Below are 24407 nucleotides of genomic sequence, written 5' to 3' on the forward strand. Positions count from 1 at the left end.
CCATCGTTCACATGGCAACAGTAAATGTTGTTTTTACAAATCGTCCTGACTCTGACTGTCTTCGTTTATATGACCAGTAGAGGTTGCAACTTTAAAATGTAACTGTGGATCAATAAACTGCTTTAAAGTCAGACCTATGGGGTAGTTTTTTTCTGGAGGAGGACAGTCTCAATATACCATACCATGACATATACTAATTGTATAATGCGCAGTTACATAAACTGTATTGATAATATCTAATAAGCTATCTATAAGAATAAATATGATCAGGATTATCAGCTAAGAAGGTTTCCAGTGCTGATAAACTACGACTCTTCAAAAGTTGTGGTGTCACTTAGCAACCATTGGCTCCTCTGAGCAACCGATTCAGGATCTGAAAATGCGGAAAGAGCGGACTGATGCCTACAGAACAGGGGTGTGATTTCCACGGTCTGAAATGTCATTAAGAAACTATTGAGTCTGTGGAAAGGACCTGGAAGTCCAAGAAAGGTTTTAGATTAAACTGCATGTCTGCAGGGCAGAAAGATCGAGCAACTCTCCAACATGACTGCAAAGAAGTGCAGGAAGGTTTTTCTGTGTCCCCCCCCCCCCCCCATTTTAGAGGTTTTCCATCATCTTTTTCCCAGTTGCTTGGACGCTCTGCTGTGCATTTGAATTCTTTTCCCTGTGAAGATAAGCACGAATATTTAGGCAATAAAAGATCTATGGGAGTGACCCCAAGAACAAACCAAACCAAACCAAGGTGAAGCAGACAGACCAAAACTGTGGTCTAACATCATATGAAATCATTTGGAGGCAGCGTGTTTCTGCTTTAGCTGTTCGGGTAGAAGAACATTTTAAATATCTTATAAACTTCTGGGCAATGTAATATGTGCTACATATTTTATTAGTTCATGTCTTTTTTTTTAACGAGTTAAAAAGTTTCAAACATTTCCCTCCGAAGTTTTTCTGAAGCACCAGTAGAAAGTTGTCCAGATTAGAAAGTACAAGTACATTTTTAATGACAGTAAATTTACTCATTTAGATTCCACATTACATTACTTTAAAATTAAACACAAAAGTTACAGCCTAGTTCAGGGTAGCTGTTGGGGGGATGGGTCATCAGTTGGTTGATGCAGGTAGGGGTGTGGTAGTTTGAAGCCACAGTACACCCACCCACCAAAACACCACTACACCACAGGCAGAGGTGATTACAGAAGGTAAACACATAAAAAAAAGGATAAAGAACCGAAACGGGATGAGAAACTGGGATTTATTTAATGAAAAACGGACGGATTACACCTTTAACAGAATGTCAACATGAGATGACACCATTAGATCTAATGAATCTCGCTCCTTTAGCCTGAAGATTCCTTTATATTTCAGCTAATTACAAGCTTTTTCCTCCCACTGCTGTCCTGCCAACACTGAGAATGAATTTAGACGACTTTTAATGGTTAAGTTTAACTATTAAATCTGCCTCTAGAAATAAAACTGCATATAATGTAAGATCTTTTGAAAATTAATTTCATCAAGTTACAATGTCCTTCTTCTTCTCCTTTTGTCTCCATATCTGGGTCTTGCTTCTTCCCTCATCCCTTCACTTCAACATCATCTTCTCCTCTGCTACTTTCACCAGTTTTTTACATTTCTAATGATTTTTTTCCCGCCCTTATACTTGCAAATTCCTTCTGTTTTCCACTCTCATCTTCGCTTTCCAGGTCTTCTTTTTCCTCCATTCTCCTGCTTCACATCACCTCCATTTCCCCGAGCTCTTTCCTCTCCCCTCTTGACTTCTCATCTCTTCCTCTCATGTCATTGGTGTCCTGTCCTGCGCTACTCCTCCGTTCGGCCCCAGCTGACAGGGATCCACTGCGGTTCGTTCTGTGCCTGCTGGATGATGGAGCAGAGCTGAATGCAAGCGTCCTGGATGTCGTCATTCACCAGCACGCTGTCAAACAACTGCTTGTACTTCGCCTCCATCAGCCGGGACGCCTCCTCCACCTCCACAAAGTCTTCCTCCTGCAAGAACAGAAAGGTGATCAAGTTCTTTGAGCGGGTGATGAAAGTTCTCTCTTTTACTTTCTGCCTTGATCAGTTTGTGAACAGCTACAAGGCAGAAAGTGGATTTTTTTTCTCAAAGGGAGCTACAGCATCTTCCGCGCTCTTACCGTGAAAGCTCTGTTGATGGCGTAGTTGGTGATTATTCGGGCGTCTCTCCGAGTTTGCCTCAGTCTCTCTGGGCTGGGGGCTTTAATGAAAATCACATAGGGCTTCAGTTTCCTGGTCCGCAACAGCTGGATGCTCTAAAAAAATAAAACATCAACACCAAAGTTTTGTCACAAGTTTGACTCAAAGGGCTTTACAATCTCAACATGCTCTATCTTTAGACATTTCATTTGAGATAAGGGACACAAACAACCCTTAACCTGAGAATGAAGAAGATATGAAGGAATCTGAGGCATACAAAAACTTTTTTTTTCTTTTTTTTGCCTCTAAATTCTGTCTTGATATTACTGTTGTATATTTATTGCTGGAGATTTTACCCCATTTTCTGTATTTCAATTCTACTTAATTTTATTAACGTGTTGTCTTCTGTTTAATTTTTGTGTTCTTATGCATTTTATTTTTATATTTTAATTGCATTCTAACATTTTAAATTTGTTTTCATGTGGAGCACTGCCTGCAATTGTCTCACCATAAACACTTTGAGCTGCATGTCTAAGCTGAGAGGTGCAAAACAAATAAAGTTTATTATTATTATTATTATTGTTATTTAATCTGTATTATTTCTTCCTCCTCAACCCTGCAATGTTTTAATCCTGGAAATACCATGAAAGCACTTTGTAATGTTATTTTGAAAAGCTGTATAAATGAAGTTTATTATCATTATATGAGAATCTATATCAGCACTGAAACTCACGTGTGGTTCAACATCGATGATGCATATGCGTCCTTGTTTTAGCACTTCATCGATGGCATCGGTGCTGGTCCCGTACAGATGGCCCTTCCACTCCCCGTACTCCACAAACCTGACAACACATTCATACATTCAGCATGCACAGAAAAAAACTATGAAACAATGATTAAATACAACACCGTAAACATGAATAGTCACACTATAAATGATCAAAAGAAAACAGAGGCCTACCTGTGGTTACAGACCATGTACTCAAACAGCTCTTTGGTATCAAAGTAGTACTCTCTACCCGTCTGCTCCCCTGCTCTGATTGGTCGAGAGGTGTCTGGAGGGACAGAGAGACGGTGTGTCAACCATGGTGAGGCAACCCGGTGTCACGGCACAGTGTGTAATAAACATGCCCGTCCACTAGAGGGAAGTGTTACCGTTGTCAAGTCTTTACCTTGTGAGACGTATCAGTGTCACGTAATTTATTAAAAAAAACAAAAATGTGGTTATTGTTCAGATAAAAAAATCTCCAAAATAACACCTTGTCACCTCTCGGACTCCAACCCTGCCATCCCAGGAAAAATGTCAGTGACTTCCTGCTTATATGTGTTGTGCTCATGTCTAGACAAAACCATGCCTGTAAAAGAGATGCTTTCCTTCAGTGGATGGACATGTGTATTACATGCTTTGCCTGAGGACAGTCCAGCACTGTAAACTAAAACTTTAAACCAGCTCAATTCAGCAACAGACACATAAAAACAGCTGCAGTCACCATCTCCTCTTTGGTATTTCTCTTTCTTTGTCTGGAAATCACTATAACGCATAAAATGTTCCTCAGAAGACACGTTTATTTTTATTTTTAAAATTGGTTTCTACAGTGTGAGGCACTCTTTTCTTTAAAATGAGCTGAAAGCTACTGCTCTGTTCTATTGTAAACCTTTGGGTGATGTCAAACCTTGCTACAGTCATCTTCACGTACAGTTTATAATAATGAATATAATAACAAACACCAAAAATATGTACAAAATAATAAAGTATTTGGTATTTCTGTTGTTTTTATTATTGTAGATTCCCTTCTGTGACTGTCATTTACTGTAAAATGAGGACTTATCATAACTTCTGCGGCCCCTTTCAAAATGAATGTGTTACATGTGTGGAGGGCACATACGAGGTACGGGTCCCTGGAAGGTCGAAGGGTTCAGTTTGATGAGTCTCTTCTTCAGTTCATTAACTCCAACCCCTGAAGCGCCTGATCAGACCAAGACATAATAAATGAGGGACTCTTATGATGCTTGCAAGGACACAAATGTAGACGATAATAAATGCACGACACAAGAAACGTGTACAAACAGTGAGAGAGTAGGAGCTTCTGAAAGAAACGTACTGATACAGAGACCATAGGGATGAAGAATAAAGGGACGCTAATAGACAACATTACATTTACCATATTAGGTGTTACATTTAGACTCTTCACCACATATTTAAAGGGGTACTGAAGAAGACTGTTTAATTAAGGTTGAGACATCCTGAGTTTAAATCACAAATTTGTTCAGACTGCAGGCCAATTGGATTGCATTATGAGTACTGCAAGAAACCTTATGTAACACATTTGTAGAAATCTGATTGAAATCTCATTTGCAATAATCATATTTCATGCAGTTTTTGTCTGTCCAGACTTTAAAAAAAATCAATCTGGATATGACAAAAAATATATATGGACTGATATATATGGTCTGAACAAGGCCAATTAAAGTTTAAGCTTCGAACTGGATACTACATTTCCCATAACTTCAAATTAGTTTTTCATTAGATCTTCCATTGTCTTTGGAACAAAAGTTTTGTTTCCGACTCAAAGTATCAACAGAGAAAACTAAAGTGATTTGACATAAAAAAAAAAAAAAAAAATCTTAGTTTAAGGTCCACTTACTAACGATTTGTAGTACATAAGTAACATTAGGATGTAGTCATCGGTCATATTATTCACAGACTGAACCAAATGGATCAATAAGATGCTGTAAATTCCACTTTGCATTACTAATAAACTGACTGAAAATTGGGAATTTCCCTTTAAGGATTATTTAATTAAAAGTGTTGGTGAGGTTGAATTCATTTATAAAAGATCCAGCAGAATAAAAACTGACTGCAATGAAAAGTCTTTCAGACCGAGTTGTACAGTTCTGAGTTCATTTGTTGGCAGCACAGAGTCAATGAGAGCTTCAGATAGAGTTACGACAAACTGGCTGGGAATGTAAACACTTTGTTGGAGAGGAAACACTCTGATGTTCTCAAGTTTCAGGCAGTAATGTGGACCTTTCTCTCTCACCGACAAGGATGATGAGGCGGTGGTTCTCCTGCGGGGGCCGCTGGTACAGAGCCACTTCCTCGTAGGGGCTGGACAGAGCATTGTTATTGGGTGAGCAGGAGGTGCAGGACTGCCATCTCCTCCTGTAGGACGTCCTCCTCCAGAGACGGAAACTCAGGCGAAAACCAGCTGACGAAGGTGAACAACACTGTTTAGTTACTGAATGGATCTTTGTCACATATTATTACACATATAAGCTTTATTAATGTTTACTAAACCATTTACTAATGCTTTATAGATCCGTTATATTCCATTAATAATACCAACTTTGGCGTTGCCTGATTTTTAAAAAATTCTCTCTCGGCACAACACATTTACACGTCTTTTTCACAGCAACAGACTGTATGAATCAATACATTTTTATATGCTGAATAAGTCTGCAGCTGTAAATGTTAATACGTAGTTTATGGATGGATTTGGGTCCAAATGTCCTGCACAGCTTTTCCAGCAGTGCTCAAACTGTCCATTGATGAGGTTTATAAAATGTGCTCATGTGTGATACACCACAAACAAGAAAAAAGTAGATAAACAAGCAGTGAAGTCTTGAAGCCATTAATTCCTGATTTTTTTTAGAGACTTATATCAAAGACAGCGTTAATAAAGCTGCTGCGAACACCTAAAAATACCCATAAAAAAGTTTCTATTCTTGTTAGATTCATTGTTTTATAGTGGGGTATAGTGTGTATGGTTGTGTGTACAAACTTAGTGTATTAAGTATCTGTCTAACAATAAACGAGTCGTACCCAGGTAGATTCCATCAGAGGTGTCAGAGTCAGCCTCATCTGAAGGAAAGAAACAAGCTCTTTATTCTCTCCGTGGGAAGTAAAAACACGTCATTATATTTAACACTGATTTCCTTCAGCACACAAATTAATAAAGTAGAAATTAACAATAGATTACTGTGGAGGATTGAAAATGCAAAATAAAGACCAAACACAGACAGAAGAAACCAGAATCCCAAAGTTTAAGTTGATTACCATCAAATCCAAACACTGTAATAGATAAAATGGCTTTTTATTTAGTTGTTTAATGACGTTCATCAGGAGATCCTTTGTGTATCAAGTCAAACATTAGAAAGCAGAACAAAGAATCGTAACTGATCTGCTGTCTTCGACTTTGAAAGTTTTGAACTACGTGTTGAATGTTTTAATCAGACACTTACACAACTTACCTACCAAAATCTATGTCTTCCAGACCTGAGGAGAAGAGAAAAACAACAGCCACTAACACTGCAGTGATGGATGATGAGCATCACACTGTATTTATCATCATGTCTGAAATGTTTTACCCATTATGACGCGTTTGTCATCAGCATGTGTTGACTCATCCTCTGAAAATGAAGAACAAAGAACAAAGACACTTCAGTTAGGTGAAGCTTGTCTCACAAAATAATGAGCACATACGTTCATGGTGTTGGACAGTGATGATTATTTAACACTCCTCTACTAGGAAAGCAACAGCAGGACAGTTTGTGCCTCTAATAACCTGCATTGAAGACTTCATAGAGGGAATAACCCATTTTGTGATAAACATCCAACGCTGCTTGGTTACGTAACACTGTGCAGGATTTTCAGCCCCATTTTCTGTTTGGAGTCCTGGAAACCCCTTTTGGCAGCTTAAAACACATGTAGCATTGTTTCCTAGTAGGATGACAATTGTATATAAATATGATTTTGAACCGATGACGCAGATCGACATCCCATCAGTCCACTACAGGATACCGTGTCAGTGTCACGTTTTTCCTCACCGAGGTGTGAAAAGTACGGTGCTTTAGGTGTCGGCAACAAAAGCCACATGATCAGGGTTTGGCACCTCGACCAGACTTGGTTGAGGTTCGGAGAATATTTCTTTAAAGAAGTCCACATTGCTTTGGTCCATTCAACCACCCCATCCTATGTCTTACTTTGACACTGGTCAGTACTTTTACAGGAATGTTGGTGAAGCAAAACATGACACTGACACGATGCCCTCTAGTGGACTGACGCGTGTATAACACTCTTTGACACAATAGTGGACTGGATGACAAGTTTCAGAGGGCTGCCCCATCAAAGAATCACAGCTCCTCTCCGACATCCCAAATACAACTTTTGTTCTTTCATAATGTCTGTTGTTGGAGTTTTAAAACACACTATAGGAGGTGTAACAAGGTTTCTCTGTGGTTTTCTTCCTGACTTATTTGAAATTAAATTAGGTAATGTAGGAATAAAATGATAAATCAACATGTTCAAACACAGTCTGGAAACAAATAGTAAACATTTAAGTACAATAGCCAATCCAATTTTTAACTCATGCATTGTATGTACTATGGGGAAAAATGTGTTCCTATTTGCTGTTTTAGAGACGTTAAAAAGAGATGAATATGTAGGAATGTTTTGCCCTCGAGGCTCAGAGGAGCTTACCCAGCAGAAAATCAGCGAGAGAAACAGAAATGAAGGTTGCAGCAAAACAAACACAGCAATGGAGGCTGCTCTGAGTCTGTGCGATAAAATAATGGAACTGATCAAAAATAGATAATTTTGCTGGATCTAAATGAATTTAAGTTTGTGAATCCAGGTGACTTAACTGTACAATAAAACAACAACAGACCCATTAATCTCCAAATTCACAAGAAATACGTTCTAAACCACTGAATCAAATAAATACAAACAACCTGCTATAGCACACACTGTTACAACTAAGCTACATATATTATTCATGTGTCAAGGTGTTAAACCCACCGTCATCAGCCAGGGTCACTGAGGTCAGCAGGGAGGAAACAAACAGTTCAAATGTTGTTGTTTCTACATAACATCCACAACGCTGTACAGAAATTTACACACAGCTGGGAAATACAAGGGAAACCTAACAGACACACACTGACAGGAACTGACATGATATGATGTGATTGAAGTAACTTCTCTGCAGTGTGTTAGTTTTAAGAGGAAGGCTTAAGTTAAAATATGACTCAAAGCACTCCCTGTGGAGTTTATATATAATATTATTAGATTATTATAACTGATGCTTGATTCATGTTGAATCAACATTTTACTGCCGTAGCTGCTCAGGGCGGAGCAGCTACGGCAGGCCACAAGTAATTATTACTTAATTTTGGATTATCCAGCTGATTGTCTAGAATATAATATGAAATGTCATCAACGAGCTGCAGCAAAAGAACCACTGCAAGTAGGTAAAGTGCCTTTTGACACATTTATCTTGTAGAGTTCAAATGATGCTAAACTGCCAGGTAAGCACATCAATACAAGTTACAGTTAGTGATAACAAGGACGAGTCCTCACAGGGTCTAATGCAGGTATGACCCGGTAATGGCTGACACCACCACTGTTCCCTGTGTTTACTGGAGACACAGAGAGAAAGACACGATGGAAAACAACCAGAATATGATGATAAAACTAAGACTATAACATTTTTGCAAAGTACCAATCCCATAATGTAAACATACTTGAAGTATGTTTACATTACAGGTAACATATATGCATTCAAAATCCTATAAAAGTTCTGCTTTATGTATTTAAGGGTATCAACAGTAAAAGTACACAAGTACGATCAGCTTCATGTAGTTAAAGTATCAGCAGTAAAAGTACCCAAGTAGTATCGGCTTCATATAGTTAAAGTATCAGCAGTAAAAGTACACAAGTATTATCAGCTTCATGTATTTAAAGTATCTGGTATTCTGTCTGACATTATTATTGTAAATTTGGGGAAGTCAATTAATATGAAGGATTTTTAATCAGTTAGTTAAAAGGTGCAAAAACAGTAAAATGATCCTTTAAAATGTGTTGGGAAAGATAATAGTAAATGTTTTTCTTCCTATAATCTACTGTTGAGTGCATCACGTTAGGTGTGTGAACTAAGTGCTCCCTCTGGTGGCAGCCTGTGAGTGCAGCATGTCTTCAGCCTGTGTGAGTGTGTGTGTCACCTCTTCAGCATGCTGGCAGAGGGAATCAGACCCGCGTAGGACGCAGTGTAGGGCAGCTTCCTGGCCTGCCACCACTGTCCGTCCGACTGGTCAACCACCTCCAGCAGGTCTCCCCTGCTGAATGCCATCCCTGCATTCGGGCACGGTATGGAGGGGTCCTGCAGGGGGCAATAGTCCACCATCGCTTTCATGTACACCTGAAGGAGGAAAAAAGAGAGCAGGAGAGAGAGAGAATAAATAAACACAATAGTTCAACACAAAATCAGGTGAATCCAAAGACAGCGTGTGAAAGGCAGAACGATTTTAGCTTTCGAGCTCCTGAACACTCAAGACAGCATCAACAGAATTACCTACAATATCATGGAAGTACAAACAATAAGACATGACATCTATGGTGGGTGATTTAACATATCTTTGTACCATAAACAGTGTGTTAAAATGTAAGGAATTGCAATAGTACAGTAATTTATATATGGAGAGATGAGACTGTAAAATCTTGCAGGCATTATTTCTCAGTTGCCTGCTGAACAACATATACTTGTTTAAATAATAACCTAAACTAGAAGCCTAGTGTGAGCTGAACAAGTGAATCAGCTCCTAAATTCTACAAGGATATTTATGTTGATATTTACAGTGAATTTAATGTGATTCACAGCACATCATTATGAGAGGTGAGGTGAAGACGTGGGTGTTTCGTACCGACTTCTGGCTGCCGCTGACCTGGGGTGGGTTTGGAATGACTTTAAATAGGATGGTGCCTTGGGAATTGGTCTGACAGGGAGTAAAATGCAAAAAAAAAAAAAATGTATTACAATACATCATAGGGTCTACCTGACCTGTCAGGGGGAAGCCAGGTTTCAACGTAATCTGCATCAGAGCTACAAAGTATTTCCTTACTTGATTCAAATTCATTTAGCTGTCTCTTCAATACTAAGATTTAAGAGTAATCCATTTCTCTTGAAAAACAGCTTGACCTTGACATGATGGGTTAATCAATCTAGGAGCAACGCAAACGCACATTTAAGTTTTGCGCACTGCGAGCAAACGAAGGTGTGACCAACGTTTTTGGTAATATGGTGAACACAGACGTAAGTGAATTGTAGCGCAGTATTAAAAGAGAAGGAATAGATAATCCAAAGGTGTCCCAGCCAGCTTCAATCATGGCCAATTAAAACATCAATGACCAAGAAAGGAGGTTGGCATATCACGTAATGCTTTGGAAACGTGGATAATCTAATTCAAAATTTGATTTGCTATTTTGTCATTAATTAAATGTCAAAGGGAAGAAAGAACACTAAACCAATATGCTAAAATCTGGTTCTGTAAAGATGTTGAGGAGTGAGCATCAGTAAATTACATACACTCAAAGCTCCAGATGCATTTTTGTTTATTAAAAACACTGATGAAAAGCAATGTGCTTGAAACGCCACTGATGGTTTGGTATTAATAAATTAATTCCATTGGCAGCTATGAGTGTGCATTACTTACTTTCCAATTAATAATTAAAGGCCGAAGCAGTTGTGCGTAATATGTGCTCACCTTTTGTGCGTAAATGATGCAGGGTCACACTCCACGGCCTTGCACGGCTGGATAGATACTAAACCAGATGAGTAGGTGAAGAGGCTAGTCAATTGTTACCCCCTTTATGTGTAATTTAATTGCAATTCATTAGTAGTTGCTGAGATTGGCTACTGAATCAGCTGAGTCAACTTAATTTTTTATACAATTAACTGAATCAGAAGGTTGCGTTTAAGAAATCTTTTTTTCAATTATTTATATAAGCAGGATGAAATACGTAGAACATCCACCAAACGCGTCTGTTTATGTGCGCTCTGCCCACTGAAGCCACAAACACACCTGAGTCGGCTGCATTCCACTTAGACCTGGTTTGAGCTGGCTGACTCATCCCTTGTTTCGCCGTTCTACCTATCTCGGCACGGCTGAGTTGATTTTGAGTCACGAAAATAACAACTTGACACAAGTGTGGAAAAAAGACCCTTGCGCAGTATCAAATTGCAAATACGCTTGGATCTGAGCTTAAAGCAGCTTTGTGCTGGTACAAAAATAGAGCCCTAGAAAGCAAACGACGGTAGGCTACACGCAGAGATTTTTTTTTACCCTTGGGTGACTCACCAGTATCTGGATGACCTGTTCTGGCTCCAGACCCAACACTGGATTCTCATTCACCTCCACTAAAAGATCACCAGCATAAAGGAGTCCTGACATACACAAAAACTCATGTTAAACCATGATATTGCAAGTCGCCCCCCCCACATACACATACACACACACACACACACACACACACACACACACACACACACACACACACACACACACACACACACACACACACACACACACACACACACACACACACACACACACTTACTTATGGTGTTATAAAGTTTTATCTCACCACTGCGGTCAGCCAGCCCTCCATAAATCACCCGGGCAATGTAGATGTCTCCTGTCTCCTCGTCCCTCTTTATAGTCGCGCCCTGACAGACAGTTTTGTCAAATTTAACAACCTACCAGCTTTTGGTAGAGCTCAGTATAAACTGTACAAGGAGGGGAGATGAGAATATTAATAGAAAAGGGCTAGACATTGAGGACAGGATGAAAACAATTAATGGAGGAAACCCTCAAGGCAAAAGCTGAAATCCTGTCCACAGCCTGTCATTTAAACAAGCCTTGGTTATATACAGCTTTTGATTTCTGCCTTGTGTGATACTTTGTCCCTGCTGGCCATCAAAAACTATACACATTCAGTAAGCCATAAGGAAAAATAAATGATTTAATAATGGACTTTTACCCTTCATAAACACATAAATTCTTGAGCAAAGACGAATAGAATGGTAGAAATAATTGAAGTAAGAGCCTACAACCACACCAGCAGTGTTGGACAGATTGATATTTATATTAGCAAATTAAGTCTTAACAGGTCATTCCGTGGGGGACATTAATAGACAAAATTTAATTTCAATACATCCAACAGTTGTAAAAACATTTCAATCAAAAGCACATAAGTCAACCAGTGGTAGCAGAACACTGGTTGAAATATCAAAGGATAACAAAAGGGTTCATTGGGTTCATTGCCTGTGCATCTCAAGGCAGTCCAAGACATTTCACTAAAAAGCAAGAAATCAGGGGATCACCAAAGTTAGCAAACCTGATCTTCTGGGGAACACTAATGTCCAAACAATTTACCATGGCATCATATTTGACAGTTATTTTAGACTGGACCAAAGTGGTGTACAAACCAACTGACTGGCCAGCACTAGAGCCAAGCCTCGGGCATTGTTAAAAGCTTATTGGGAGGTAAGAATCTTAAGCAGATCATGAAACTTTATCATCGTGGTTCTGAAAAATATTCTGCACAAATCTCTAGAAAATACCGGTTTGCATGAAATTTATTAGCAAGACAGGTCTGACACAGCTCCCATTATAACTTGTAAAAATATTAATCTGGACAGACAACATTTCTGAAATATTTCTATTGAATCTTATTGCAGCCTTTGACACTGCTGCCCATACACAAGCCTAAAAAGTCCTTTGTCCAGGACATGAAGTTTTGCTACCATGTTTCTATGCAAATGAGTTGAGATGAGTGGTGTTTACTGAGGCTCAGATTTGTTTCTCTTTTCTATAACTTTGATGATGGAAAAAAAAGACAGCAGAATGACATAGAGTTTATGAAAAGTATGAAAATGGTCATTATTTTAAGGATGGCTGGATGAAATGGGAAAGGCGGATTGAGAGAATGTCATTTCTTTGTACCTTTAAGTTATTTTCTGTTGCCTGTGACAAAATCCCGTGAAAAAATCTCTTGGAAGTTTGTTGTCGAACAATTGCTAAATTCTGCTGCTGGCAAATGGAGAAAAATCCTAATAGTTGACATCCAAATGCTTCTGTAGCTTTACATCAGCATAGAGTCCTAGTTGTGAATTATGTCCTTTTAACGTTTTTGTGCTCAAAAAGTTCAAGAACTAGAAGTATTTGAATTGGTTTCATAATCTATTTCCAATACCAAAGGAGGCAAGAGAGGAGACGGTTGGTTTTCAGTTTGTCTACTTCTTTTTCTTCTTTTTCATCTTAGTTTTCAGGCAGCCTGTGCTGGTACTGTCTTGTAACTGTCTTGTTCCATTGTTGAACTTCACCTGTCCATTACTGCCACTACCACCTGCCCTCTGGGTAACACCAACACCCGCCATCATCCTTTTGGATCCCCCATTCAATCGCTTTGGACTCCCAGACGTCGCAAAACCATCTGCGCAGGAACTGGCAGATGTGGATGAAGACGAAGAGGAGCAGGTGGAAGAAGTAGAGGGTGAGAGGAGCTGTGGGTATGGTGTGGGAGGTTTGCGGACCACTTTTGGAGATAATGAGGAGACCCTTGGAGGAGGCGGGGGACATCTGTGCTGCTTAGGTCTGCGTGGAGGTGACAATTCTGGTTGTTTTTTAGCCACAATTAGCCCCTGGAGCTTGTCAACCACCTCGGCAAGCAGGTTGAGTGCCTGAGCATTATCTTCCACGCTGTCGGTAATCATCTCTGTTGCCGCCACCATCTTCTGGCCAAGGTGGCGTACGTCCTGACTACTGTGCTCAATACTGCTTGCAACCGTCTGAACAGTGGACCTAAGCTCATCCACGCTGCACTGTTTGGTCAGCTCAGGAGGTCGATGGTGTTTTGGCAGCTGCTGTCGCTGCTCATTTTGGGTCTGTTTTGGTTGGTTATGGTGTTCATTATGACGAGGAGCAGTAGAGTCGTGGAGCATCAACGAACGATTTAGAGGCTCCTCTTGGCATTTGTCATGAGGTCCAGTTTGAAACCCATGTTGACTGTCAGGGGTGGGGAGGGTGCTAACCCCTTGCTGCCGAGCAGATCTCTGAGTTGCCGGACTAGAACTAGAAGGTGCAGTGTGGACTCTATGAGGGTTCATGTCAGGACAAGACAGGGTCCAGCCTGGTGTAGGAATGTTTCTTGATTGTCCTCCAGTAACACCCCTTTTGTACAAGATGGGAGAATTAGGAAGGCTGAAACTGTAGGCTGGGACTGGAGGAGGAGGGTAAGCGTAGTCATCACTACTCCCTCCGGTAGAGGCGCCTTCTTCTGCTTTGGGGTTCTCTGAAAATGAACCGGCAAATAGGGAAGCAAAAGAAAAAAAGAAAGACATTTGCAAAAATCAATGCCAAATCACAACGTTGATGCTCAAAGCAAGCAGGGAAAGTTCAAATGGATCCAACTGGTGGGAAGATGAAAAATATGATCAGAATAGCAAAGGAACAGAGTGATGCCACCAAGATACTGATGGATGAACCGGTTGTTGCCATCTGATTCTTGGTGGATGAATGACAAGACAGTCCAACAAAAGGATAAGCAAATACCAAAATGGATGGACGAAAGATGTGATGAACCGCTGGATGTATTGGTGAAAACACATCATGGCTCCTTTGGTGAAATGGCCTGAATGCACACAAAAAAATGACTGAATGAAAAAATGGACAGATTATTCGTGATTTTCTTCTGTTCTTCCTCCTCTTACCAGTGCAGGTGGCAGGACTAAAGACAGCAGGAGCTGATTTGTTGAGCCCTTTCTTCCAAAGTTCTGTAGTTTGCGGGCACACACAGCAGCTTCCTGTTGACTGATAGCGAGGAAGAAAGGGGTGCGGCTGGCCTCCTCTGGGGAGGGACGGGAGCCTGGTTTCACCTTCCATGGCCCTGGGCTCCTCCCCTGACCACGCCCTCCTTGCTGGGACGAGGCGTTCCAATGTGAGGCGCCGAAGGCTGCTCCAGCGGCTGCGGCTCACTCCTACCCCATCTCCTACACTTCCTCTGCGCTCTTCTCCACTCTTAGTGAACGGAAAATGAGAAACTGAGCTTTTGGGGTTTAAAAACTATATTTTAAAGAATATAAATAATTATCTCCAAGGCAGTGATAGGTTTATTGAATTATTACTTGGTGGGCTGGTGAAGCTGCACTAGCTTGATACCACTCATGTTCCTCCTGAACGCCTCTTTGTGTCACACTTGATCATTTCTGACTGGTGTTACCAAAACACAACAAAGCACACCTCTGCCCACTAGGAGTCCAAGAAGGTAGCAAAGTGCATACCGTACCTTTCTACGGACAAATACCATTACAAATATTTGAAAAAAGCCATGAACTCAGAGACAATCTACATCCAAGGGCTTTATGTGAACTGATGAAAGTGTACAAGCAGACCTTTACTTGCATTGTACGGAATTACAGAGTTAAAAATGAGAACTAAAACATTGCTTCTGTCTCACCAGTGGCTGATTGTTCTTCACAAGACAAACGATCCTCATGGCCTCCTCATCCTCGGGTATCTCATCAGGCAGAGGGGGTAAAAGAGGTCCATAGTCTGACTGTGCTACGCTGTCGTGGGTTGACAAGAGGGCCTGACAGACACAGAGACAGTTTAAAAGTGTTTTAGCAGAGCATCAGATATGAGTTACATAGAGGCTTGAAATTAATCTTAAATGAGTATGCAGACCTGGATATGTGGTGAGCTGAGGAGGGCGTAGAGCTCTCTGGCTTCAGCTGAAGGACGGTGAGACTTCTGTATTACAGTCATGATCTTATGAACAAGCAGGAAGACAGGCAGGAATGGAAAATGTACATGTTGAAAGACACCGAATTATATTTTAATACATCTAATGTGTCTATGCTCTTGAAACTGAGCTTAGCTTTAAGGAGTAAATAATGTTTTTTTTAAATCGTTTTCATATCATTAACAGCCGATGTTTGACAAACCCAGAAGGTGATTTAAAGCACCTGTTTTTATGACAGTATTTCAAAGACTCTTCTAACCATCTGGATGGAAATTGTTCCCAAGTCGTGACTTTGTTTGAGGAATCTGAAAACACCATCAGAACAGCTGAAGGTAAGTTTGTAAAACTACTTCTCAGAGGGAAATAAAAGTTTTCACACAAACCAGCCCAAGCATGACTGAAGTAACTTTACATTTAATATTCTTAATGTCTAGTTCTGCCTTTGTCTTTATTCAGTTTTGAATAGAATGAATCCCTGAGGGTCTCAAATCATGCAACCTGGGAACCTGCTAATGTGTGCAAGATACATGAGCAAATCAGCTGAACCTCACACACTGTACTAAAGTACAGTTTTGGGGTGCTTGTACTTTATTTGAATTTATATCATTTTGTCACAGTGTACATCAACTAGACTACATTTCAGAGGGAAATATGTGTATGTTTACAACACTTAAATGGCAGCTGGAGTTTCCGGTTACTTTGCTGATTAAGATTTAACAATAAACTCCATCATCTTATAATAACCCACGCATAGTTAAAGATCAAACCAGTGGATCCCATTGTCTTGTGAGCGTATCTATTTCTGTAGTATCAGATGTGTAGGAACAGTTCCAACATTTCTCTTCTCACATGGTTCAATGCCCAAAGAAGTAAAGTTATTCAGTATTTCATGAAAAGCAAGGATTGGAAGAAAAAGGTTTTAGGTTTAAGGAATTGAAATATTTTCATGTCAGAATGTTTTTTCTTCTTCACCCACCACTGATCTTCTAACAACCGCTTGGTTTAGTTTTGCAGGGGCCCGACCACGAGGTTTGAAACCACTAGTCTACACTTGTTAACTGTATATAAAGTAGTTAAAACTAGCTCCACCTTGAGCAGCATTCAAAATAAATTGATGCTGAAGCATCTAATACAGGGCAATTCAAACTGAATAGCAAGAGGGCTAGACAGGGAGATCTGTGGGGGCTAAAGGGCCACACAAAGTATTTTTTTTTCAATGAATGGCTACAAATAACTCATAATGTTAAAAGATATATTATATATAAGCTGTCTGACTATATATATCTATATAAATATATATATGGAATAAACTAATCACGTGCATCTCTATTGTGGTATTAGATGAACATAGTAAAACAGTATGGGTCTGTTTATGATGCCATTAAACAAATAACAAGCAGACATAAGCAGGTCCATAACCACATTTGTTAAAGGTGAAAACAGTAAAACTGTATCGAGACAGGCATCTTCTTGCGTGCCATATAAATATTTTAAACAGGCTGTACACAGTGCACAGACCACAGTTTGCATGGCCCTGATTTATCTGGCCCAGATATAGTCAGATATCATCAATGGTTAGTTCTTTGTAGTATTGATACATTTCCTTCCAGTAAAGATTAGAATACTTCTTCCACAAGTGTGTGTGTGTGTGTGTGTGTGTGTGTGTGTGTGTGTGTGTGTGTGTGTGTGTGTGTGTGTGTGTGTGTGCGTGTGTTTGTAAATATACACCTCACGTGAGAGTCCTGAGGCATAAGGCAGAAAGGGGCTTGGTGGCAGTCTCTGGAACTGCAACAGGCACTCATAAATCTGGACCGGCAAAAAGAAAATGATATCAGCAGCGTACAGACAGATGTTGGGTCTGTTTTAGAGCAGGACTGTCGAACTAGGTACCTTCAGCAGGGCGCATATCCACGGTGAGTTCAGCAGCTCATGCAGAAGCTGAGCACCACCAATGTTTCTGCTGACAGCTTGACTAACATCTTCCATGACACTGGACAGGACCTCACTGACTCCTGCACACACACACACACACACACACACACACACACACACACACACACACACACACACACACACACACACACACACACACACACACACACACACACACACACACACACACACACACACACACACACACACACACACACACACACACACACACACACACACACACACACACACAATAGAAAATAAAAATGCATGGATGAATGATTGCACCCAATTTAGGAGGGTAAAGAACATTTTATGAGCTAAGGGAGCATGTTGGCTTCACAGATGGCAATATGAGTCTGCCAACTGGTCCAACACTTGAAAAAAGAGTGACATATCTCAACTAGAATTGGATGAATAACCAGGACGTGGCTCAAACATTCATGCCCCAGAGAGGATGACTACTGAAATTTGTTTTCCACTTCAGTTTATGATAGGTAGTTTGTATCCCTCAGAATTATTTGAGTCGTTGGACAATAACATACCTCATAATTATTGGGGGGAAGGGGAAACTGCTTCATGGACCAAACTGCATAAAGTATAGTCAGCTAATTGAAATATTAAAACACTTTTAATGGCAGTAATGCACATGTCTTGGAAGTCTTGGACCTGCATCCTCCAGCGTCGGCTGTTCTATGTTTTCCCTTTTTTTTTTTCTTACTTTAAGAAACTCAATTGTAACGTTACCTTTCTCTTTTTTTCTGCACTGTTGAGGATGCAATAATCCCATTTAAATAACTTTATTGGAAGTAATCCGTACGGTTGATTAAAAGTGTGCAATGAGCTGACGCAACCTACAAGATTAAGGAAAACAGGACGATTGTTCTCATAGGAAAGTGTCTCAAAAAGTGTTTGAATTCATTCATACATTATAACTGTATATTTGTCAAACATGATAATCGCTACCACCAAAAATCAAAAGAAGTTTAGCACTGAAGCCTTAACCCTTCGAATCCAAAGCTATTTTCAGGGTACTTTCACTACCTTCACTTTTAAATCCATATCTTGGTCATTAAAGGAGCTACCATTCATGCTGTATCTTGTTTGTTTCAGGACAGTCTAGGCTATCAACATCTTTCATCATGTTATATTATAATACTTTGAGAGTATTTATATTATCCTTTATAGCAAGGGAAAAAAAAAATTCGTATGAAATTGTTATGTTTTTACACGTATCTCACCATCAAATATTGTCAGTAGAGATATCTTTTTATAATTGTGTAGGGGAGATTGTCTACAATCTGACAATATCCGAACCAAGTTTGTGGGACACTGTATGACTCAGCATTTTGAAAAAAAATACAGGCTTAGTTCCCGATGGGAAATAAATGTCATAAATGACTACGAGTGTCCAGGGATGCAAACCAGGAAGTCACTCTCAGGGCATACTTCATCACAAAGACGAGGCACTGACATTGCTGGAAAGTGAAAGTCATGCAGTTAATACGATATGCGTTGCATCTCTATGATGAAATACTTGTTCAACCAAGAAGGTAGGGTGGGAATTTGGATGAAATGTGGGTTCAAAGGGTTAATATGGTCAAATATAATGCACTACACTGGTCAACAACAGATTTCAACCTGCAGGAGAGTGACTGTGTCTAATAACATCACAGCAGATGTTTAAGGCTACAAATTTCTCCAGAACAGAAGGTGAAAAACAGACATGTTTTGTCCAGACGGGATTAACATTACAGCGAAGCCATGACCCCACAGAGAGACACTAATACTATCGGAATTAGGTTCTAGATGAGATTACGTTCAAATTAATCTTCGGGTTAGGATTTAGAACTGAGTTTAGGATTAAAACTGAACCGAAGTACACAAAACGATGAATACAGTCAATGAAGGTCAGGCCTAAAAGGTTCTAACAGGAGCTGACTCAGGGATGTGTGTGCGTGTTTCTCACCATCCTCCATGGCTTGTCTCATGGTGATTGTCGAGATCCACTGAAGAGGAAGGAAAGGCTTATGCCACTGAAAATAAATGAAATAGAATAAGTGACTTTGTACTGAACTCCTACCATCATAATACTTCTTTGCAACATACAAAAGAAGATGATACATTTGAGTTTTGACTGCAAAAACATTTTACCTTAGGTAAACAGTAGGGAACACGATATAACCAGTCGTTTGGAGCTGAAACTGAAAGAGAGTGCACCTGACAGGTATATAACTGATCACTGCCTAGAGCTTCGGTGTGATGACCAAGGTCTGTCAAAAATGAAAGGAGACACTTTCTTCAGAATCAAACTAATATGTACAAATGAATGTAGGGCCATGATTTGGATGATTGACTTTGTTGCCTGCTCTTGTGATCGACTGATTAGACTTCAGAATATCTGTCATGTTGCACTGTCAGGAAAGCAGGGAGAAGAAATGCAGACTGTGACCAAGCAGGCAGGAATGATTCATGGTGGCTTGATGGCGGGGCGGCAGGTTGGTGGTAAGATCGGCTAACAAAACCAGAGAGCGAGTAGAGATCCTAGTCAACATAACAGGCAAGAGATCAGAGCGGGTAACCACACAACAGGCAGAAATAAAACATAACAGGAATGCTTGGCTAAATGCTTGAACACATTCTAGCAAAGACTGCCCCAAATGGTGGTTGGAAACAGGAAGTGAACAAAGGTCTCTTACACCCAAGTCCACTGTTGTATTAAACCATAAACCCAACAAATCTGTTCCTAACAAGGAAAAACTGTGATTATACAGATGTCAATGGAACCCTTCACCTCTCTGAGGTGTTATTTATAAACCCACTAAAGGTTGTTTAACTCTGAAATTTAACTGTGGGTCATAATGAGCTGCTTGCACAAAATATCTAAGAAGACATTTTTTTAAATGATTTTATTGGGAAAATTTAGATTTCCCAGATCCAAATTAATATTTAATGATCTAGCACTACTGCTTGTGAAATAATATACAGTGGACCACACATTTTGAATACATGGAAGCCTTAATCTGAGTCTGTCTGTCCATCCTGTGAGCTGAGTGTCCCGCTCAAGAGATCCATCTAAATATAGATGAAAGTGTGTGACGGAGTTGCAGTGTCATTTACATATTTGCTTGTGAATTGTTTATTTAGACTTGAATCAACAATATATCTTCCTACATGCAGAACTGGAAAATACTTTTTTTTGATAATGTAATGTTATTCAACCTGTTTTACACAGCAGCCAGCGGGTGCAAGGCAATGCAGGTTGTTAAAGTCACACTTTACAATGGTTCACAACAGTATTATGTTCGCTACATCAACAATATGTTACCTGTTTGGCTTTTAGATTTTGCCATTGTTAGGTTTTACTCTCATTGCATGCTGAGATAACATGTCAAAGTAAAATAAGTACTTGAAGGAGAATGAAGAACATGTTGAAGTTCATAAGAGTCAAGTAAATAAATTTTTTTTTTTTTAATGCATCATATGAACCAAACGTGTGGAATATTCAACTTAAAGTAATTTAAAGGAAAATATTATGTTAGAGGATGGCAGTACTGAATAGATGATATAGTCTTGATGTCGTAACTTGGAAAGTTATACATTTCTATGGACTTAAATTATTCAGTATATCTTTCTATCTAGCTATATCCAAGAGTTGTCAAAATGACATCATTGGTAGTTGCAGGTATAAATCAAGTTTTCTGTCAGGAAACCTATTGTGCTTAAGGCTGCAACTTATAATTATTCCCAGAAAATGTTCATCTCAGTTTCTCCAAGATGACTACAAGGTAACGACTTCAGATGTCTTGTTTTGTGCCACAAACAGTCCAAACTCCAAAGGTATCAAACTTAATATGATATAAAACCAACAAACAAACAGGAAGTCTTTATATTTGAGAAATTACATTCTTTTTTTGCCATTTGTGCAGAAAATATTAAACAAAAAACAAATAATCAAAATGAGGAATCATTATTTGTCTATTGACTGATTAAATATTCATCCCATCGCAGATCGAGAGACAAACAACAGCAGAAAACAGAGGAGAACGTTTTACACACTGCTTGTGTTATTTTAGTACTTCCTCTTACAGCATAAGGTTACTTAATGTGGGCTAATTAGTTTCAACTCCACTTTAGCTTCTTATGTTGGCTCTGCTTCCGTTTCCACTTACACTCCAGGAAGCACTTCATTTAGACCTACAAGTCATCAAATGTCAACAGCTCACGTCAGAGCATCTTCAGAGGGTCATAAAGGCTGTTTCCATTTGGCTATTTCAATCCAGACATACGTGACCTGGCGTGATCGGATCACAAGTGGCCAGCAAAAGTACAGGTGGATATGTCCGGATTGATGAAGCCAAATGGTAACAGGGTCTTTGACACAGTTATTGAAATCCTGGGACTGTTTCATATAAAAAATAATAATAATAATAATGAGCCACCCATCAAATGGGATCTGAACACTTCATTAACTATTGCAGTTCAGGAAAATATATGGAAATTGGTAATTATGTCTCTCTTTAGTATAAAATTGTGTGCATAGTTTATGATACTCCCATTAAATGTTCCATCATGGAGGATAATTCTCCTAAATGCTGGAATGGTTGTGGAGCAGGGCTTTTATGCCGCAATAAAATCTTACATGTCAATTTTTCCGTTTGTCCCATCTGCTGGGACTGATCTCGGCAAAAAGACAAATTCTGATGAACTGAGAGAACTGCATGAAAAAAGTCTTTAGGCAGTGATTCCCAACCAGGGTCAGCTGGAAACATATTCCTAACCTTTATATTTTTATTTGAATGCAGAATTTAAATATATTTTGGAAGGAAAACTCTGACTTGGTGATTGAGATCGCATGAAGACTAGGTCGGACTTCTGTTTCGGTTTATGGATCCTCTTTAACATGAAGAATCTGAGCGTGTCAGTGGCAGGAACAAGCACTGGTGGAGGCACACTGATGGGGTAGAAACTGCTGCTGATTGATGTGATGTCATTCATTACTGGACCAGTTTCAGAAATTGTTTTCACAATTTGGCACCGAGAGCCAAAAATAAGGGAAAAGGTTTGAGTTCCTAGTTGACAAATTCTTTATAACTTCACCCTCTTGGCACCAGTCCAGACTTCAACACCTCAAGGTGGTGACAGACTGAGACCTGGTCTGAGCTGGAAGAGGCTCAGTTCACCTAAAAAATGAACACCAAAATTGCACTGCAGGGGTGCTTCTTCAACAACACACCCCCTGTTGTGCTGTTCCGCTTTTCTCAGCGCAGTTGGGTTCATCATGGTCTAGGGAAATTGTAAACCAGCGAAAACGTGGAAGAAAGCCCCTTGTGCTGCACCAAAATATCAACGCTGGATTTGTGTTTGTTTCACTGGGAACATAAATAGCACACTGTGTGTAAGAAGGAGGGTACTGCACGTCCTTCATTCTGTCAGCAGTCAACTTCATACAACAGCTAGCTGTCAAACTTTTATTCTGTCAGCCACCATAATCCACACTTTTAACTTTAAAAAAAAAAATCTAAGACGACTTATATTTATCAATCATCTTCTGTCATTGTAATCATTTGTATCACTGCTTCTCCTATTCCGATCATAGGGAAATATACAGTATAGTGCAAGTCTTTTCATACAGTAGTTCATTAAAGTGTCCCAAGCTAACGTAAACATGGTTAAAATGGTTAGTTTTGAATGTTTTGGCTAAATGGGAAAAAGGCTGCAAAACCAAACCGAATCATTGACTGCTCATCATCACAGACTTTGAAATAAATGCTAGTGTTAAATAACATTGAGTTTAGAATCCCAATTAACACATTTGAAGTGTGATTGGTGGTGTCGATGAGGGGGTCCTACAGTTCATCGGACAGGCTTATAGAGGTTCGTAAGACAAAAGGAATCACTGCTTTATGGTATTATCCTATAAAGCAGTCTGTATATACCTCAACCCCTGTCTCCTTAACAAGTCCTTGGTTGTTTGGATGTAAATGAACAAGATCTTCATAAAAAAAAAAAACTAAAAAACAAATGTGAGCATGTTAGCATTTGGGTCGAAGGGCATCCATGCTGATGTACAGCCCCATAGTGCTACTAGCAAGGTCGTGCATGTTCAGTTTCTGATGTTTGTCACAAGCGTCTATTTAGAAACGGTCAAACCACGAGAGTCAGAAGAGTTAAAGAGCTTACCTCCTCTTCCCGCGGTCCAGTTTCCTCTGCGGTGATGTTTCAGTGTGGGATCGCTGAGCTAAAAGTGAATCAGCAGTGTGAGTGTGTCAGCAGCAGCCAGTGGTGACTGACGTGGATGTGAATTTACTACCAAACCAAAACTGACACTAATCCTCTCTCACTGACTTAATCCACCAACCACCAACCTCTCTCTCTCTTTCTCCTGTTTGCCTGCACCCGTTTCGCTCCTTCTCTTTTCTTCTTTTGGGGATTTTTAAACATCTTGTTCTTCCCCCATCTTTCCCCTCCTGTCCCTCACTTCATCTCTGGTCCTCTTTACGTCCACGTCTCTTTACTGTCTCTCATTGTGATGCTTCCTCATTCTGTTATTTTCTCGCAACCCCACTCACTTTAAGTACTTCAACAGATTACAAAGCTTCTTAACCCTTAGCTGCTTTTAGCCACACACACACACACACACACACACACACACACACACACACACACACACACACACACACACACACACACACACACACACACACACACACACACACACACACACACACAC

General features: G+C 39.8%; 1 protein-coding gene across 1 annotated transcript; it reads right to left on the minus strand.

The window, feature by feature from the left end:
• Positions 1-1247: 1247 nt before the first annotated feature.
• On the minus strand, positions 1248-23968 carry LOC138629582 (MAGUK p55 subfamily member 4-like). The gene is made up of 21 exons (XM_069713378.1): positions 23858-23968; positions 19644-19710; positions 17633-17754; positions 17471-17548; positions 15685-15768; positions 15458-15589; positions 11585-11666; positions 11299-11384; positions 9865-9936; positions 9166-9362; positions 8525-8583; positions 7967-7984; positions 6538-6579; positions 6425-6445; positions 5993-6031; positions 5211-5378; positions 4056-4136; positions 3131-3224; positions 2903-3011; positions 2151-2285; positions 1248-2001 (listed from the first exon to the last, which is right to left on the minus strand). The coding sequence occupies exons 2-21, from the start codon at positions 19663-19665 to the stop codon at positions 1816-1818; spliced, it is 1827 nt and encodes a 608-aa protein (XP_069569479.1). The 5' UTR covers positions 19666-19710; positions 23858-23968; the 3' UTR covers positions 1248-1815.
• Positions 23969-24407: the final 439 nt, after the last annotated feature.

Source organism: Brachyistius frenatus, unplaced genomic scaffold, assembly GCF_029030835.1.
Source record: "Brachyistius frenatus isolate BFR_SWC_R1_liver_20210118 unplaced genomic scaffold, ASM2903083v1 Contig_118, whole genome shotgun sequence".
Taxonomy (NCBI): Eukaryota; Metazoa; Chordata; class Actinopteri; family Embiotocidae; genus Brachyistius; species Brachyistius frenatus.